This window comes from Protopterus annectens, chromosome 2.part0 (assembly GCF_019279795.1).
Source record: "Protopterus annectens isolate FY-2018-M chromosome 2.part0, PAN1.0, whole genome shotgun sequence".
Classification (NCBI taxonomy): domain Eukaryota; kingdom Metazoa; phylum Chordata; order Ceratodontiformes; family Protopteridae; genus Protopterus; species Protopterus annectens.
The window spans coordinates 592466696-592486850 of NC_056728.1; the positions used below are offsets into that span (position 1 = coordinate 592466696).

The following is a 20155-nucleotide window of genomic DNA, read 5'->3' on the forward strand; positions in this document are numbered from 1 at the left end:
CCAGATAATGCCCCCCCCCCACTCTGTCTGGGCGGCGTCCATGGTCACTGTGGCAGTAGGGGGTAGAGGATTCAGGGATCTCCCTTTGTTCAGATTGCGTGAATGAAGCCACCAATGCAGATCCTGTCGGCATTGTTCCGTTATAAGAATCGGATGAGACAGAGGGAGCTCTTGAAAGGACCACTGGACCGAAAGAAGCCACTGTAGTGTCTGCATATGTAGCCTGGCCAGGGGTACTAGTAGGATGGTGGCCGCCTTGGAACCTAGTAACTGAAGAACTAGTCTGGCTTGGACCTTTTTCACAGGTAATAAGGCCAAAACTTGAGCCTGTAACACTTTTATTCTTTCTGTAGGAAGGAAAGCCCTCATTTTCTATAGAATCTAGCTCTGTGCCGATAAATGCAACACGTTGTGATGGCAGCAAGACAGATTTTTGCCAGTTGAAAGTAATCCCTAGGAGTTCACCCAAGTTGATGGTGGCTTCCGAGGCTCCAACAAGTCGATGCCTGGTGGGGGCGGTGAGAAGCCAGTCGTCTAGGTAAGGAAACACCTGGAATCCTATATGTCTCAGGTGAGCAGTCACCACTGCCAGACATTTGGTAAACACCCTGGGGGCTGTGGTGAGACCAAAGGGCAGGGCTAAAAATTGGAAATGACTGGCTCCCATCCGGAAGTGTAAGGGATTCCTGGAGGCCTTGTTTATCTTGATGTGATAATAGGCGTCCTTGAGATCGATGGAGCACATCCATACTCCTTTTTCCAACAAGGGAAAAATGGTTTGAAGAGTGACCATTCAGAACTTGGACTTCCTGACAAAGCGGATTAAACGGCTGAGATCCAGGATGGGCCTCAAGTCCCCTGTTCTTTTGGGCACCAAAAATAACCTTGAGTAAGTTCCTGATCCGATCTGGTCTGAGGGGACTGGTTGGATGACTCCTTTTTCCAGCAGCTTTGAGACTTCTAACGCTGCTTGGAACTTCTGAGACTCTCTTGGGTGGCGGAGGGGGTGAGATAAAGGGAATGGTGTAACCTCCGGCAATAATTCGAAGCAGCCAACGATCCTGAGTGATGTTCTCCCTGAAAGGGAGGTCTCAGCAAAGTAGCACCTTTAAGGAAGGTTTTGCACAATTTGTGTGACATCAGATTAGGCTCATGTTGACCCAAATGAAAATTTGATATTGCTGCCAACTGAACCCTAATTGTGGCAGAAGCAGAACCCTGGTGAAAAAGTTCAGACAAAAATTCTAAAACCACTGGAATGAATGCAGTGTAAGGGTCAACATTCCTTTCCTCAGCCCAGATAGAAAACCTTCTCCATTTGCTGGTGTATAACTTCCTATTGGAGGGTTTGTGAGAAGATGTGAGAATGTGGGTCACAGCGGGAGAAAAATCATGAAGCCTGACTAGGGATGGAACTGGAGCAGCCAAGATGCCAAATCAAGGGTGTGGAGGCTGGGATGAAGAGAGCCAGACTTGTGCGTCAAGAGAACTGACACTGGGTCCAGAATCCATGGATCATCTAGTAGAGAAGGCCCGAGAAACGGGAATCAAACCTGACGAGGCCAGTAAGGAGTGATGAGAATCAATTTGCTTCCCAACAGTTTCACTTTCTGAATCACCTTGGATATGAGAGGAAAGGGGGGAAAAGCATAAAGGAGACACAGGGGCCAATCATGAACAAGTACGCCTCTCTGTGACTCCCCCGGAGGGGGGGTAAGGGAAAAGCAGCTGCTGCATTTGGAGTTGATCGGACTGGTGAAAAGATCACAGCAAGGTTGTCCCCATTTGCGGAAAATCTGTTCCGCTATTTCCTGCTTCAGAGACCACTCGTGAGGCATTAAGATTGCCCGGCTGAGTTTGTCAGCTATCACGCTGGTTGTCTCTAGAATGCGGGTTGCCACTAGAAAGTGCTGGGAAGATATCGCCCATTTCCAAACATGAATAGCCTCTCGACAAAGGGGGTAAGATCTGGTTCTGCCTTGTTTGCTGAGATACCATACTACTGACATGTTTGTCTGATTGTATTGCTATCGTCCCAAGAGGAAGAAGGTCGTGGAGTGCTTGCAATGCCAGAAACACCGCCCTCATCTCTAGAACATTGATATGCAGGTGAGCCTTGTGATCTTGTCATGCGTCTTGGACAGTCCTGCCCAGATAATGCCCCCCCCCATCTGTGAGGCATCCGTGGTCATAGTAGCAACGGGTTGGCGAGGAAAGAAAGGGGTTGCCTGTCATTAGTTGGTTGGGCTGGATCCACCAACGGAGGTCCTTTTCGCAGGACTCTTAAGATGATGTGGTGGGATAGAGGCAGTTATTGAAAGGACCACTGGGACGACAGGAAACACTGAAGAATCCGCATGTGCAATCTTGCAAGAGGGACTAGCAATATTGTAGAGACCATGGTCCCTAAGAGTTTCAGCACTGTCTTTGCCTTGACTTTCCAGAGGGGAAGAAGATGAAGGACTTGTATGAGGTTCTGTGCTCTTTCTGCTGGAAGTCAAGCTAACATGGCGACTGCGTCTATTTCTGCAACTATAAAAGTCACAAATTGAGAGGGCAATAAAGCAGACTTTTCCCAATTTATAGTAATCCCCAACTGGGCACAAAGTTGGATAGTGGAATCTCTGGTTTGAAGAAGTAGATGCCTGGTGGAGGCGGTCAGAAGCCAGTAGTCCAGGTATGGAAACACTTGGAATCCTAGACGTCTCAGGTGAGCTGTCAATACTGCCATACACTTGGTGAACACCCTCTGGGGGCTGTGGTGAGACCAAGGGGCAGAGCATGAAACTGGTAGTGACTGGCTCCCAGCCAGAACTGTGGATGGCTCCTCGACACTGTCCATTTTTATGTGGCAGTACGCATCTTGGAGGTCTACTGAGCACATCCAAGTGTCTTTCCCTAATAGAGGGAGTATACATCCGGAACTTGTCCTTCTTTATGGATTTGTTTAATTTGCTGAGGTCCAAGATGGGCCTCCAGTCCCCTGTATGTTTTGCCACTAAAAAGAATCTGGAGTAAGTTCCGAATCCTACCTGGTCTGCAGGGATGGTTTGGATGACTGTTTGCGAGCAACTTGTTCACTTCTACAGTTGCTTCATCCCTGTGATTGGGTGGAACATCCGGAATCCTCTTGGGAACATGAGGTGGAAGAGAAAAAGGTATTGAATAACCTCTGGTTATAATTCTTTGTACCCATTTGTCTTGGGTGATGATTAGCCAGGCTTCTGGATACAAAGAAATGCGACCCCCAACTGGCTCCAGAGAAGCACAGCCGGGCCCCACATCAGAAGCACTGATAGGGTCGGCCTCAAAATGAATCGCGGCCTCCCTGGTTTTGCAGTCCGCCCCCCTGCCTCTAGGGCAACGTCTACCATTTGCTCCTCCTCCTCTGCCTCTTTAGGCGGAGTCACCCTGTACATCCGGGAAAAACCTCTGGGACTTCTAGAATCACATCTTACGACCTCTCTGACCCTTGGGGTATGGTCTAGAGAGGACAGTAAAACATACTCCCATGGCAGACGGTGTTTTTGCTTCTTGCTCGCACCTGGTGAGTGTGTCTTTTGCCTTGGGTCCAAACAAGGAAGAACCTTCAAAGGGGGCATTGGTAAAGGTAGACTTGAACGGCTCCACAAAATTACACAAGCGCATCCAGGAGTGCCTCCTAAGGGAAACTCCTGAACCCACTTGCCCTGCTCGTTCTATCGGCTGCATAAGAAATCAGCCTCATGGAGGAGTTAACAATGGAATTCAAGGTGGACAACTGAGCAGACAACTTATCAGGGACTCCTTTAGTAGATGTACCTTGTAGAATCTCTCCCAACGCCTTAAGGAGATCTCTCAGAAGCCTTGTAGAATGTGTTAGGTAGTTCAGTGATCTGAGAGTGAATGCCACTGATGAAAAGATATGCTTCCCGTATCTATCCATCGTTCGAGACTCCTTGTTCGGCAGATGGACAGATGAAGTCTCCACTAGTTACTTCTTAGTGGCCACTGCCACCACCATGGCATCTACAGGAACACCCTTTGACAAATTCCTTCTCCTTGGGGGCTGACAAAAATTTATTGGGTCTCCTGGGGACTGGCTCCACGGCATCAGGAGTCTCCCATATCTTTCGACTAACAAGGTCTAGAAGTTCGTCGAAAGGTGGAGACACCCAAGAGGCTGAAGTTTGAGACCCGAAAGCCTTCAGGTACACTGACTCATCAGAAGGGGTAACAGTGAGCCAGCCGCACCTCTACTTAAGGATCTCTAAGATGTCTACGAAGGAGACATCATCAGAGGATGACTTGGGGGACCCTTCTGACTCCTCGAGGTCAGTGTCGGAGGTAAGAGACTCATCCTGGTAGTCTACATGCTTCCTCTTGCATGTTCTCTTCCGAGGGGGCTCCTCAGAAGGATATTCGGGGAGGTCTTGGAAGAGTGGGGGCCACCAGTCGGGGGCTCCTGAGGCTGCGGGTCTCTGCTATTGAGAGAGGGAGTAGGTGCTGAGACGGAGTTCGGTGCCCGAGGGGGAAGAGTGTCAGTACACCTGGGTGGAGCTGATGATCGGGACAGCACACTCCATATCATCTCGAAGGCAGACCGCTCCCACTCCGAAGACCTCCTCAGCTCCGAGGAGACAGAGGAAGCCATCGGCTCTGAGATAGATGTAGGGTCCGTGCTCACCCTAGCTGACACACCGAGAGGGAGACTCGGAACCGAAGAGTTCCAGGTCCAAGTGTCCCTGTCGGGAACAACCAGAGAGCTTTGGCTCCTAGACACTCCGGACGGCACCAAAGGTGTCAGAGCAGAACTCTGCTCTGAGACAGCCTCGGGGGGAGTTTGAACCAAGGGTTCCACAACCAGCAGTACTGAACACTCCAGCTCTGAAAGCCCAGCACAGGTCAAAGGAGGAACCACAGTTGGGGAAATGGACACAAGTGGCTCCGGGGCCGACTGGGATGGAACCAACAGCACTTTTGGCAAGGCAGATGATTTCAGGAGTCTCAGCACTACTCTCTCCACATCTTCTTCTGATAGGCTCCTGGAAGATCTGGAAGACAGTGTGGGAGATCTGGACCTCTGTAAGATAGGGGACCTTAAAGCTGGGGAGACCGACAATGGCTCTATGGACCAGCTCCGATGTTTGCTATCAGTAGTCGGCTCTGAAATGCATGGGGCCGACACTGGAATCATAATATCAACAGCCTTGATTGGTTCCAAGATCAGTGGAGCAGAGGGAGGAGAAGTTTAGTCTGGTTTCGAAAGTTTGGGAGGTGGTTCCGAAGCACCAGATGGCGCCGGGGAATACCTCTTGGAAGGTTTAGTCTTTTCTTTTTTAGATACATGAGATTTGGAGGAAGACAACGAACTGGCCAAGTCTTCCTCGAAAGAAGGCTTAAGGAGACCTTTTAATATTAGTTTGTTCTTCCACTCCTGTAAGACCCTGGCACTGAAAGAATGACAGAACAAACATGTTTCTTGCAGATGGATGGCTCCAAGACAATACACGCAGTTACTGTGGCCATCAGTAAAGGGCATTTTCTGAGAGCATTTGACACATTTCTTAAACCCCGAGGGTTTATGATCTTTTGCCTCTTTAGACATGGTACGGAGATGCAGCACAAATGTCATAACCCAAACACAACGAGGACTAGGCCCTCTAACTTAAATGGGCCTAGCCCTTACCGCACTAACAGTCACACCGCCATGAGGACTAGGTCCTCTAACTCAAATGGGCCTAGCCCTGTCAGAGAGAAAAAGAGAAAACTAGGTCCTCTAACTTAAACAGGCCTTGAAAAGAGAGACTGAAGGTCAGAAACTACCAAATATACTGCACACACACACACAAAGTATAAGCCAGAAAATGTCCAACTGGCTGAGAGGAACTTTGCTCAAATTCTACGACGTAGAACAAAAAATGGTCGGAAATATCAAAGAACCCTTGTTAACTAAATAGCTAAATATCTGACTATAATCTAGGTGGAAATAGTCTAATAAACACCACACACTAAAGAACACTGTACAAGGAAAAGGTTAAATGAGCGCAAACGCGCACCTTAACAGCAAGTACTAAACATTCAAGAAATAACTATTAAACTAGCAAACTCTCTACGCTTATAAGCACAGCAAATAACAACAAGGAACAAAAACGCCCTTTAAATAGAAAAAGACTGGCACACAGGATACCAAAGAGAACAAGAAGGCCAACGGCCAACCAGTTCTCAACAATAAGTATCTAAAGTGAAGAAAAAAAACACTTAGCAAGACTGAAACTACTCTAAGAACTGTAAGACACTAGCAAAAGCCATATAACTAGAAAGGTTAAACTGTAATATAGCAAAAATAGCAAAAAGTGTTAAACTTAGCCACGGCCAAGAAGAAGCACATCTGAACTTGTTGACACGGCAAACAAGATCTGGGGATTATACTGGTGCACCATGGGATACCTACCTAGCCACGAGCCAACAAGAAGATTTTGAGCTTTGTAATAGGTCGGGGCTCCAAACCAATGTGTAAGAATGAAGGTGAGTTAGGACTACAGAACATCCTTAGTCGTTTGCTGAACTGAAGCACATTACTGAAAAATGGGGTTGTAATACCACTGTTATTTGAACATTTATGAAAAATTAAATTCCATGGATGGAGAAAAAATAAGCCAAACAACTCTATCTCACTAAATTTACACATGGAATGTTCTGAAATTGAATTCTCTTTAGAAAAAAGTTGTGTCTTGCCATAATGTTCCATCTATGTTGTTCATCTTTCCATTCATCACTCATGGGTTCGGTACTGAGTCGGCCTTTTTACCAAGCTCGCCCAAGCCAAAAACTCTCTAGCTAAGTCTCTACCCAGAATGCCCTTCTCCTCGTTACCTCAGATCGAGTTTGCTAGAGAGAGAGAGAGAAGTAAAGCAGAGGCCACTTCTGCGCAAATGCCCTAGGGGCACCACTTAGACCCAAAACATCCCCCAGGAGCCTTTGGAGGGGGAAGGAGGGTGGGAAGTGATGAATGAAAGAAAATGAACAACACATATGGAACGTTATGGTAAGACAACTTCTTTATCTGATGTTAATCTTTTTTCCATTCATCACTGATGGGACAGAATCCCAAGCTTCCTTGAGGTCCATGGGCGGCCCTTATGGAAGAACATTCCTGAGTATTGAGCTGAAGGCAGCTCTCTCTGGAGACTAAGTCCAATTTGTAATGATTGATAAAGGTATGAGGCTTAGCCCAAGTATCTGCTGCGCAGATGTCATCCGTAGAAGCCCTGGAATAGAAAGCTACAGATGTTGTCATAGATCTAGTGGAGTGAGCTTTAACTTTTGGCATAGGTTCATTACTGAGGGAATAGATGAAACGTATGCAATCCCTTAGCCATTTTGATAATGTAACCTTGGAAACAGTCTCTCCCATTTTGGGTCCAGAAAAGGAGATGAAAAGCTATTCCAATTTACGGATAGGTTTGGTCCTGTCTAGGTAAAATCTCAGCTGTCTATGCACGTCTAAAGAGTGAAGGTAGTCCTCTCCTCTACTGGCAAAATTCAGAAAAAACACTGGTAAATCAATGGTCTGGTTAATGGAGAATTCAGAAACAACTTTGGGAAGGAAGGATGGATTCGTCTGAAGTGATACTCTGTCTTTACGAAATACCAGATAAGGCCTCTTGGTACACAATGCCTGCAGCTCCGAGACTCTTCTGGCAGATGTGATGGCTACCAAGAACAAAGATTTCAAGACAAAAACTTTAGGTCACACTAAGCCACAGGTTCAAAAGGTTTTTGAGTCAAAGATTGAAGGACTAGAGTGAGGTTCCACAAGCTAACAGAAGACCTGATATGAGAGGTCCCCTTGAGGAAAGCCTTGCAAAGACATAAAGAGAGAAGAGGGGTGCCATCTATTCCATTGTGGAAATTTCCCCTAGATGTACTCTTACTGTAGAGGAAGAGGCTCCATTATCAAAAAACTTAGCCAAATATTGAAGCACTGTAGTTACTGGAGCCAAATATAGGTCTAGCATGTTATCCTTCAACCAGATGGAGAACCTTTTCCATTTATCCTGATATAGTCTCCTGGTGGATGGTTTATGAGAGGCCAGAATGATGTCTTGAACAGGCGAGGAAAGATTAGCTTGCCTGGCAACTAGTTGAAGTGGAGATTCAAGCTGTCAGCTTGAGACTGGACAGATTTAGGTGACTCAACCCTTGGGGGTGAGTGATCAGATCTGGTAGAGGGTCCAAGATCCACGACGGATGTACTAGGTGAGGCCGAAGAAAGGGGAACCAAACTTGTCGAGGCCAGAAGGGGGCAATGAGGATCAAATTGCATCTCAACCGAAGAGCTTTCTTTAGAACATGTGTAATCAGGGGGATGGGAGGATAAGTGTAAAGAAATCCCGTGGGCCAAACGTGGATTAGAGAGTCCCTCAGTGCCTCCCCCCTGGGGGAAGTAGGGCAAAATAGCTGCTGCACTTGTTATTCAATGGGAAGGCGAAATGATTGCAGCAAGGCTGGGCCCAGTGGCTGAAGATTTCTGTTGCCACCTCGGGGTTAAGAGACCACTCATGAGGTATGAAGATGTATCTGCTCAGCTCGTCTGCAATCACGTTGGAGCTCCCCGAGATATGCATTGCTATCAGAAAGTGGTTGGAAGCTATCGCCCACTGCCAAATTCTCATGGCTTCTCGACATAGGGGGTAGGACTTGGTTCTTCCTTGCTTGTTGATATACCAGACCACTGCCATTGTCTGACTGAATTGCAATTGTCCCGGAAGGGAGAGATGAATGAAAGGCCTGCAACGCTAACAGTACAGCTCTCAGCTCCAGAACATAGATATGCAGGTGGGCTTCTGAGGTGGACCATGTGCCTTGGGCAGTCTTTCCCTGGAAATGCCCCCCCCCCACCCACCTGATCAGTAAAGCATCCGTGGTCACAATGGCTGTGGGCTGAGGGGCTTGAAATGGGAGACTCCAAAGTTCTATGTCTGGCTTCATCCACCAAAGGAGGAGTGGGTTATATGAATCTGGTAACCGAGGGGGTGATAATTTGGGAACCATTGACAAAGGAGGAGCCATTGCAGGGTCTGCATATGTAGCTTTGCTAGAGGCACTAGTGGGATTGAAGCTGTCATAGAACCTAGGGTTTGAAGAACTTCCCTTGCTGAGACTTTTGTTTGAGAGAGTATCACTCGGAGCTGAAGTCTCAATCGGTGGAGTCTGTGAAATGAGAGTGATACTAGGCAGGACTGAGAATTGAATACTGCTCCAATTAACTCTATTTGTTGTGTAGGAGTAAGGTTTGATTTCTCCCAATGTATCGTTATTCCCAACAATTTTGCCAGAGAGAGAGAGAGAGAGTATAATGTAGTGCTATTACCAGAAGATGCTCGGTGGGGGCGGTGAGGAGCCAGTCGTTTAGATATGGAAACACCTGGAATCCTTCTAGTCTCAAGTGAGCTGTGACCACTGCCATGCATTTCATGAACACTCTGGGGGCTGTAGAGAGACTGAATGGCAGGGCACGAAATAGGTAATGACTGGCTCCTAGCCAGAAACGAAGCAGACTCCTGGAACGTTTGTCCATCTTGATGTGGTAATACGCATCCCGGAGATCTATAGAGCACATCCAATCACCTTCTCTTAAAAAGGGGGGAATGGACTGAACCGTGACCATTTGGAATTTGGTTTGGGTGACAGACTTGTTTAAGCTGCTGAGAACCAAAATGGGTTTCCAGTCTCCTGACTTTTTTGGCACCAAGAAGAATTTCGAGTAAATTCCAGATCCGAGTTGGTCTGGTGGGACTGGTTGATGACTATTTTTTGAGACAGCTTTATAATCTTTGAAGCTGCTTCTTCCTTTTGTCTGGGTAGAACGTCAGGAAGTTTTCTTGCAAAATTTGGCCGTCAAGAAAGGGGAATAGTGTAACCTCTGGTGATGATACTTTGCACCCAATGATCGGTGTTGATAGATTGCCAGGCAGCTTGCTGCAGAGAGAAACAACCCCCGACTGCTTCCAGAGGTAAGCAATCAGGCTGCTCCTCAGAAGCACTGGTAATGCTGTCCAGAAAAGGAATCCCTGGAGCCTTGGTTATGAGGACCCCTCTGCCTCTATTGGAGTATCTTCCAGAATTTCTTATGCCACATTTTTCCACTCCTCTGATTCCTGGAGAAGGTACGGTGAGGGTTGGAAAACCATAGGCCTACGGCAGACAGGGTCTTTCCGTCTTGCTCGCACCTGGCTAGCGTGTCCTTCACTTTGTAGCCAAAAAGGGATGAAGCCTCAATGGGAGCATTCAGAAAGGAAGACTTGAAGGTATCTGCAAGGTCACAAATGCGCATCCAGGCATGACGCTTCATAATGCCCAAACCCGCTGCTCTAGCTGCCACTTCAGTCGCATGTAACAGCAACCTCATGTACGAGTTGGATGTTGATTCCAGGGTTGCAAGCTGTGAGGCCACTTTGTCCCTGACCTCGGACAACTGTCCTGCGAGTGTCCCAGAAAATTTGGAGATCAAGTCCATCGGGAGCCTTATAAAATGTGCCAAATAATTCAGGGACTGTATAGCAAAGGTCCCTGATGCAAATACACACTTCCCAAGTCTGTCCACCCCCCTAGGACTACTTGTTGGGTGGGTGGACAGCAGGCCTTTCCTCAGCCAAGTCCTTTTTTGTGGCTGCCGCCACCACCATAGCATCAACTGGTAACCCTATGGAAGAATGTGGGTTCTCCTCGGGAGGGGAAAGAATTTTGTCTGGTCTCAAAGGGATCACCTCAATGGAATCAGGGTTCTTCCAAGCATGCTGTACGATGAGCAGGTTGGCAGGCGGAGTCACCCAAGAGGTAGAAGGCCGGGCATGAAAAGCCTGCAGAAACACTGACTCCTCAGATAAAGGGTTGGAGGGCTTCCAGTCACCTCTCTGCTTCAACTTTTCCAGGATGTCTCTGAGGAGGTGACCATGGGGACCCTTCACCATCTATGTAATCCATGTCTTGGCGCAGAAACATATCTTCGGAAGGGGAATAGCGGAGTCTGTGGTGCAAGGTCTGCTGGCACCGAAGTCTCTAGTTTTGAGACCTGAAGTAAAGGAGTCAAATCCAGTGAGGTTGGTACAATGCTCTGTGCCAAAGTGGCACTCTGAGCCGAAATGGTCAGTTCCAAAATGGAAGTTAATGAAATAGTTGAAGGTGTGACCTGAGCCGAAGTGTCCACAGGTGCCAAAGTCAAAATAGGAGAAGCAAGGTCTATGATCAGTGCTGGAGCCAGGACCAGTGCTGAAACAGAGGCCGGTATAGAAGGTTTCAAGATGGTCAGAGCTGAGGAAGATGGAGCCATAGAGGCAGATTTATGCTCAGAAGATAACTTTGGGACCTTTGACTTCCCAGGCTTGCTCTGATCACCCGATGGTGAAGAAGGAACAGAGTGGAATCTATTTTTTGTCCTTGGTAGGAGGCCTCTGAGAAGAAAGACTTGAGTAACCCTTTCAGAATGAGTTTATTTTTGTGCTCATTAAGAGTGCATTGACTGAAACTCTGACAAATGTCACACAGAGGCTGTGACCAAAAGGTGGGGCACTCCAAAGCAGTATACACAGTCATCATGAGAATCACTATTGGGTAACTTGCCCTTACATGAAGTACAATGCTTAAAACCTGAAGTACCCTTCTTATCAGACATCTTGATAGAAAAGAGACCACAGGCCAATTGTATAATCCAACTAGAATAAAGTCAACTCCTTTCAAAAAAATCACATCAATGACGATACACTGGTATGTAGAGAAAAGAAGGGAAACACCTGAATACAAATCAAAGCTAATAGGTTAAACAGGAAAGACCATACCAACTATGGTATTAATACCACAAGGGTAAGACAGGAAAGGCTGTACCAACAATGGTACTTGGAAGTTTACCAATGGTAATAATGGGTAGAGAGGAAAATCAAGGTTAAACAGAAGAAAAGGCACTGGAAATACTAATCGCTAAATAAAATATGAAGATATCCAAAATTTTTCACACAAATATCAAAAAAGGTCCACTTAGATGAGAGCTCTGCTGAAAAGTGGCTTTATAGCTATGCGACAAACGAGATCTGAGGTAACAGGGAGAAGGGCATTCTGGGTAGAGACTTAGCTCGAGAGTTTTTTGGCTGGCGCAAGTTTGGCAGTGATGAATGGAAAGAAGATTAACAACATCAGCTCTAAAGTGAGACTATGGGCAATTTCAAAAGCTTCCCCTGTCCTCCATCACTGAAGCCTGATGTTATCCCACATGAGGATTAATTTCAGAGTCGATGCAGAAAGTGCTCTTGCTAGGATTGCTACTTTTGATTACATGCAACCAGAACTGTGATAAAAAAAATCGATAACCACACAAAAACCTCACATATGTTCCAACAGAATCTTCCTAATCCATTGTCATGGAAGTCAATTTCTGTTGCAACTGTTTCAGAAATTAAATTACCACCTACCTAACATGAAGACCTACCTGCAGTTTGGGGTCCTGCATAGAAACTTTAAGTCCTTGGCTCCAGTGTCCCAAGGATTCCTTAGAGTAAAAAAAAAAAAAAAAACTGTCAGCTTTGTAATTAATTTACACTGGTTACTATATACAGGCACACTACTCGTAAACTAAACTAGATGCAACAATTGCATCAAGATTTAAAGGTCACTAAGATCACCAAGTCAGCAACAAAGTGATGAGAGTAATAAGTTTGGAAAAATATGGCAAATGTATGGTGCAGAAAAAAGGGAAATAGTATTGTTACTTTTCTGTGATAAAATTACTAATTCAGCCATATGTTAAGAACATTTTGCATAATATACTTTTGTATAATATATGGAAATACCCTTATGTCTGTACACATTTTTTCTAATAATCATTTTTACTTAGAACTGTTAATCTGGTACACGTTCAGCACACATATTAATGCATCACATTTGTAACAAAAATTAATTCACACAGAAAATAGTGCCAGTGAAATGATGTAGACAGAAAGCACCAAGACACAAAAGAAAGATAACGCTACAAGCCATGAGTGTATCTCTTGCTGGGTTACAAGGCAAAAAAAGCCTCAGTAGATAAGTCCTTCAAAGAGTGGTATCACAACATGTTTTAATAAGAAAAGGGTGAAGAAGCATCACATAAAATGTCAATAAAGATAACGGCTGTTAAAATATGGTTAACCTGTAGCACTTGCAAACAATTTGACTTAACAGAAAATACTTTGGCTTCAACAACAGTCATTATGCATGTCACCTTTCTATTAGTGAAAAAAAAGTTATGTACTTACCATAATGTTTCATCTGTGTTGTTCATTTCTACACTTCCTCAATTGCTGGGTTCAGATCCGACTCAGCCATTACTTTAGCTCGTGGCCATGAAAAAGCTCTCGAGCTCCTCCCTTACCCACAATGCACCAACCCCTAATATACCTCAGATCTTGTTTGCTGGTTTACAAAAAGTAAGTAGTAGTAATATCATATTCCTGACAGAAGAAACCATACCTAGGGCTCAACATGGACAGTGGTGCCCTTATAAGCGCTCATTCTTCTAGAAATTAACTGGAAAAAAAAGTTGGGGGTTGGTCGATGGGAGGTTGCGGAAGAATGAAAATGGACAACACAGATGGAACATCATGGTAAGTACAGACCTTTTATCTGATGATGTCGATTTTCATTCATTCCTCAACTGTTGGGACAGAGTCCCCAGCTACCTAAAATCCTGGGTGGACCTAAGGAAGGATATTCCTGAGCACAGCTGAGCCAAAGGCTGTTATTCCCCTCAAGACCAGATCCAGTTTGTAATGAGTGATAAGGTATAACGACTGACCCAGGTTTCAGCCCCACATATGTCATCCATGGAAGCCCTAGACAGAAACACTGAAGAAGTTGCCATGGACCTCGTTGAATGGGCTCTCAAAGGTTTTAGTAAGGTTAGACCCAACTTGTTGAAGACAAATGATATGCAGTCTGTCAGCCATCTGGCTGAAGTTACCTTTTGCAACTGATATGCCCAATTTAGAATCTGCAAAGGACAAAAATAATTGATCTGTCTTCCTAATTTCTTTTGTTCTATGTAAGTAAAAACAATTGTGAACATACACTAAATGCAACATAGATTCACCATTATTTGTAAATTTAGGCAAGAAAACTGGCATATTAATGGACTGGTTGATATTGGATTTTGGCACGACCTTAGGAAGGAAAGAAGGGTTGGTGCATAAAGTTACTCTACCCCTATGAAAAATCAAGTAGGGAAGGCTTAGAGGACAATGCTTTAAGTTCTGAAATTCTTCTAGCAGAGATAATGGCCACTGTTAAGATAGTTTTCCAGGTCAGAAATTATCACATTTTGCTGCTGGTTCAAAGGGAGAAAGAATTAAGACCTACAGTACCAAATTTTAGTGCCGTGGTGGAACAGGAACTTTATATGGGGAGTCTCAGCAGGACAGTGCCTCTCAAAAAGGGCTTAGTAAGTTTGGATGAAGCCAGAGAAGATTTCTCAAATCCAGTATGAAAGTTATGGTGGAGGAGCTAGCTTCTTCATTAAAAATCATTGCCAAAAATTTAAGAACACTTCGTACAAGGGCTAAGAAGGGGTCAATATGTTTTTGATGTGCCCCCTCCAAAAAACTTTTCCATTTACTTCTGTAAAGTTTACTTGTAGAAGCTTTATGAGAAGATAAAAGTATATGACGGACAGGGGAAGACAACATTGGTTGTCTGGCTATTAAAGGAAGTGGAGAAACCATGGTGTTAGCTTGAGTTTTCAGACATCAAGAAGTAACATGCCTGCCAGGTGAGACAGGAGGTCTGGAATCAGATCCAGAATCCAAGGTGGGTAAAGTAGATGAGGCCAAAGGAAGGAGAAACAAATTTGTCAAGGCCAGTAAGGTGCAATGAGGATGACTCTGTTCTTCAAGTGGGCAGCTTTCTGCAGAAATTTGGGGAGTTGCGGGACTGGCATAGAGGAGACCAGAGGGCCAAATGTGGAGCAGCGCATCCCTCTGTGATTCCCCCAGTGGGGGGATCAGGGCAAAGAAGCTGCTGTGCTTGTTGTTTAGGAGATATGCAAAAAGACTGCAGCAAGGCTGGCCCCACCGACAGAAAATCATTTCTGCCACTTTCATGTTGAGAGATCACTCGTGAGGTTGGACTTCTCCAGAATGTGTATTGCTATGAGAAAGTGGTTGGAAAATATCACCCACTGCCACCCTCTGAGTGCTTCTCAACACAAGGAGTAAGACCGGTTTCCTCCTTATTGGTTGATGTACCAAACTACTTGATGTCCGTCAGAATCGTAACTCTCCCAAAAGGGAGCACTTCTCTCATTTCCAGAGTACTGATATGTGCATCGGCCTCTTTGAGGGACCAAGTGCCTTGGACCATTTTCCCCAGGAAGTGCCCCCCCCCCACTCAATCTGGGATGCATCCGTGGTCACTATGGCCCTGGGCTGAGAAAGAATGAAATGATGCCCTTATAGAACCTAATCTGATCGAATATACCACCAAAGGTATGCTTTGCACACCTGGGTGATTCTTATTTGGGCTGCCATACATTGATAAAGAATCAACCATTGTATTGCTAACATCCATTGAAGAATTCTCATATGAAATCTTGCTAGAGGAAATAAAATTATGGCCGTTGACATGGACCCTAAAGCTTGACGAATCAATCGGGCTGAAATTTTGGTACTGTGAATTATCTTCCTAACCTGGAATCTGATCGTCTGCACTCGAGGGAGGAAGAGCAGCGGTCACTGATACCATGTTGAAAACTGCTCCTACGAATTCCAATGTTTGAGCTGGTTCCAAATGAGACTTGTAATTTATGGTTATCCCCAGATGGGAGCAAATCTGGAGTACCTAATCTCTCACTCTTATTAGTAGATGCCTGATTGGGGCAGTAATGAGATAGCTGTCGAAGTATGGAAACACTCAAATCCCTGCAGTATCAATTGAGCTGCTAATACTGCCATTCATTTGGTCAACACCCTGAGGGCTGTGGTGAGGCCAAAGGGCAATGCTCTGAACTGGTAATGACAGGCTCCCAGCTGGAAGCATAAATACTTCCTGGATTGTCTGTTCATTTTTATGTGAAAGTACACATCCTGAAGATCTATCAAGCACATCCAGTCATCCTTGAACAAAAAGGGCAGAATGGACTGAAATGTGACTATCCAAAACTGTGTTTTGTCAAACTGATTTGTTCAAGTTGCTGAAATCCAAAATCGGACTCCAGCCCTATTTTCTTTGGCACTAAAAATGGACAGAGCAGTTGTGCAGCAGTAGCATTGTCGCCTCACAGTAAGAGGTTCTCCGGTTCGATTCTCGGCTGGAGTGTCTTCTGTGCAGAGTCTGCATGGCCACCCTGCATTCGTGTGGGTTTCCTCTGGGTGCTCTGGTTTCCTCCAATGTTACAAAGACATACATCTGGAGCATTTCTCCCCAGGCCGCCACTGAAAATCGGCTTCATTCCAAGTTGGACTTTCCCGGTTAATAAATGTTAAAAAATAAAATAAAAAGAATCTTGAGTATGTTCCGGATTCTATCTGGTCTGGTGGGACCTCTTGGGTAACTCTCTTTTCTTGCAGCTTTTGTATTTCTATTGCTGCTGCTTTCCTCTGACTAAGTGGAACATCATAACACTTTGATAGTGAAGAAACAGAAGGAACCAAAGACTTTTGCAAAGGTTCCTTATGTTTAAATTGGGGGGGGGGGGTTTGAGCCCCAGAAATAGCCTCAGAGAAAGAGGATGACAGCATACCTTTTAGTATCAGCTTGTTCCTTCTATTGGAGATTGCTCTTGGATTAAAAGCCTTACAGATACAGCAATCAATTTTAAGATGGTCCTGACCTAAACAATACACGCATACAGCATGTGCATTTGACAGGGGCAGCTTGTGCCCACATTTCTGGTATTTCTTAAAGCCAGACGGACTTCTTGTACCTTTTTCAGAAATAATTCTAAAAAAAAAAAATAAAATATATATATATTTTTATTTTTTTTTAAACAAGGAAAAGTTAATAGAAAAAGAAAAGAATTATACCAACAATGGTAACTATGGATTACACTAAATGTGAAAAGTGACAGAAAAGAAGTAAGGAAGGCCTATCAACAATGGTAAACAGAATTACACTATCAAAATTGAGTAAAATACAGGGAGGAAAAGGATAAATACAGTGAACGAATCACAGCTGTAAGTAATATAAAAAAATAGAAAATATGAAAAAAAATCAAAACTTATCTCCCACTCAAAAAATGCTTGACAGCTCAAGCGATCACGTCTAAACGTGAAAGCGTCAAACGAGATGCGAGTTATGTTAGAGGTTGGTGCATTATGGATAAGGGAGGAAATAGCTTTTTGGTTGCCACAAGCTAAAGTAACGATCAAGTCGGATCAGAGGGTTGAACCTGAACCCAACAGTTGAGGAATGAATGAAAACTGACATCAGATCAGCTGATAAATTTAAGCATCTTATCAACATATGACAAGGTTAGCATAGCATTAGTCTTGTGTAGAAGGTTAAGGATGTGAGATACAGCTTCTAAGGTATGGTGTTTGATTCCTTCAACCCTGGTTTACTTGTATGAGCTTGAGTAAGTTACTTTACCAGCCATTGCTCTTGGATTTCCCCTGATAAGGGACTGCAAGTCCAGTGGGGCTACCTGGCTAACAAATGGGTATTATTTCTATTATTATATTATCTATTAATATATTTTCAATTAAGTAATATGTACTTGCTTTAAATAAGCTGACACAAGATCATTAAAAGACATACTGCAACTAATTACTGGACACCTCAAAAGATTCAACCTTTGTCTTTATATAACAGATTATAACAAAGAACCCATACATAACAAAAATGCCCATCGCTGCCAACATGTCAGCAGGAAAAAATGGCAGTACAGAGTACTATAATGTCAATTAGCAGATATAAAACCAATAAATCCATCCTCATACTAATCAATTTTACATATTTGTTATATTACTTAATATGTACTTGTACAAAATAATCTCACACAGGATCATTACTATATATTTAATATGCAGCACGTGCCCCCCAACAAAAAACAAAAACTGACAAAGGTAGCCAAGAAGAAATCATTAAACAGAACAAACTGCATTCAAAATGAATAAGGTACAATGACAATGAAATCTTTAAGCATAATCAGTCATTGGCATCAAAGCTGTCATCTTCCAAGGCTGTACCTGAAAATGAAACTCTCTCTTTTCTGATAACAGGGTTTCCAACGGCCATGGAATTTGAACATTCTCCACAATCTTAGTCAGCTGCATTGGTACAGAAGGATAAATCCCTGACTACAACCCAGTCGCCAGTACAGTTGTGTACACTTACCATAAATGTAGATGTTAGAGTGTATTCACTGTTGCAGTCATTACATTTGGGTAATCTGCTGGCAGGTTGCCCTCAGTTGGCCTGATTAACAAAGTCTTGGGTTCTGCTTCAGTTGCTGTCCCTTCTTCCATGACGTCAGGTCATCAGGGGTATAAAACATGCAGCCAACGCCATTACATTAGTTTTTCTTGCCCCAGATGTCAGGTGCCCCCCCAAATGGGGAGCAAATAAAATTAAAAACACAAAACATATACCTCCAACCAAAAGCAAATACACCTAAAGGGCTTTTAAGCATAGTGAAAGAAGGTAGAGGTATAGCCAGAGAAAAATAGGGGGCTGGAGGGAGGGTAACCAGGACTGCAATAAGTAAATACACTCGAACATTTACATTTATGGTAAGTGTACACAACTGTACTATGTTCTTCGTGTTTCACTGTTGTAGTCATTACATTTGTGTAGATTCCCAAAGCTATGGTTGGGTGGAGGGAATTATACAGCATTAGGACCAGCTATAAGGCCCTGCAGGACAGCAGTGGCAAAGCGAGCTCTGGATTTAGAGAAAAGTGGTAAATGGCAATTGTTTGGTGAAACTATGAACTGAGCTCCAGGTAGCAGCTTCTAGAATGTCCCTGGTAGGAACACCTCTGAGAAAGGCTGTTGAAGTAGCTGCAGCCCTGGTGGAATGGGATCTGATCCCCTAGGGGATAGTTTTTCCATGGTGCATATTGCAGAAACGAATACAATGGCTTATCCATTTGGAAATGGTTTGCTTTGAAATAGCCTTTCCCTCTGTCCCTGCAGCAAATGCCACCAGCAGTTGTTCAGATTTTCTTTGAGATTTAGTCCTGTTTAAGTAAAATCTAAGTTGTCTGTGTATATCCAATGAATGCAGAATCCGTTCCCCCTTGTGCTGTGGTTTGGGAGCCACACTGGATACCACCTTAGGCATGAAGGATGGATTGGTCCTGAGAGATGCCCTGTCCGCATGAAAAATTATAAAAGGCTCCACTGCCATAAGACTAATACACACAACGGCCAGCAATGAATGTTCCAAATGATTTGTTAGAAATGTGACATAGGATATAAAAATATATCCAGCTCCAAACCGGTTTCGGTTGCCCCTTCTTCAGTGGAGCATAGAAAATAAGGGAAAAAGCCAACAAATGCACCTGATACTATTTATAGTATCAATTAAACAAAAATCATCCAATCAAAATGCAATATAATGGTCTAATAAGACCCTAAACACCAGAGTGCAGTATAATGGTCTAATAAGACCTTAAACACCAAAGGTACGATATATGCCTTCAAAAATAGAAAAATAAATGTATCACAATGCAATACATGGTTAGAAAAACTGCATATTAATAAAAATTATATATAGCACCAAATAATGCATTCCCATGTGTATAAAATATATATGAAAACCAATGTATATTGGTTTGGTCAGCAAGGTACAGTACCTATCTGAATAGACTAAAGATGGTCATTAATACCAGGGGGGAATAGAGCACCCAAATGTACAATCCAATATTTTTCTTTTTGTGTCAAAATATTCTCCCATCCTTGTTGGTGACTTCTGTCACCTACTATCCGATCAATAATAGTGAACTTAAATTTGGCCGTGGGATGTTTAACTGTGTGTTGGTAAAGGGCATTGGTGATTTTCTTATTTCTGATGTTGCTCCTATGTTCCCCAATTCTAATTTTTAATGGCCGAGAGGTTTTTCCTACATAAAACGCGGAACATTGACAAGTGGCAAGATATATCACCCAACTCATCGAACAGTTCGCAAAAAACTTTAGATCATATACC

The 20155-nt window shown here is 44.0% G+C and overlaps 1 protein-coding gene across 3 annotated transcripts in view; it reads right to left on the reverse strand.

Annotated features, from left to right (window-relative positions):
- APTX (aprataxin) overlaps positions 1 to 20155 on the reverse strand; it is a 1163679-nt gene that overhangs the window by 405701 nt on the left and 737823 nt on the right. For all 3 annotated transcript variants that reach the window (XM_044060974.1, XM_044060972.1, XM_044060973.1), the window contains one exon: positions 12464 to 12523. In XM_044060974.1, the coding sequence (XP_043916909.1) occupies positions 12464 to 12523 (60 nt within the window). The remainder of the gene's footprint in view (positions 1 to 12463; positions 12524 to 20155) is intronic.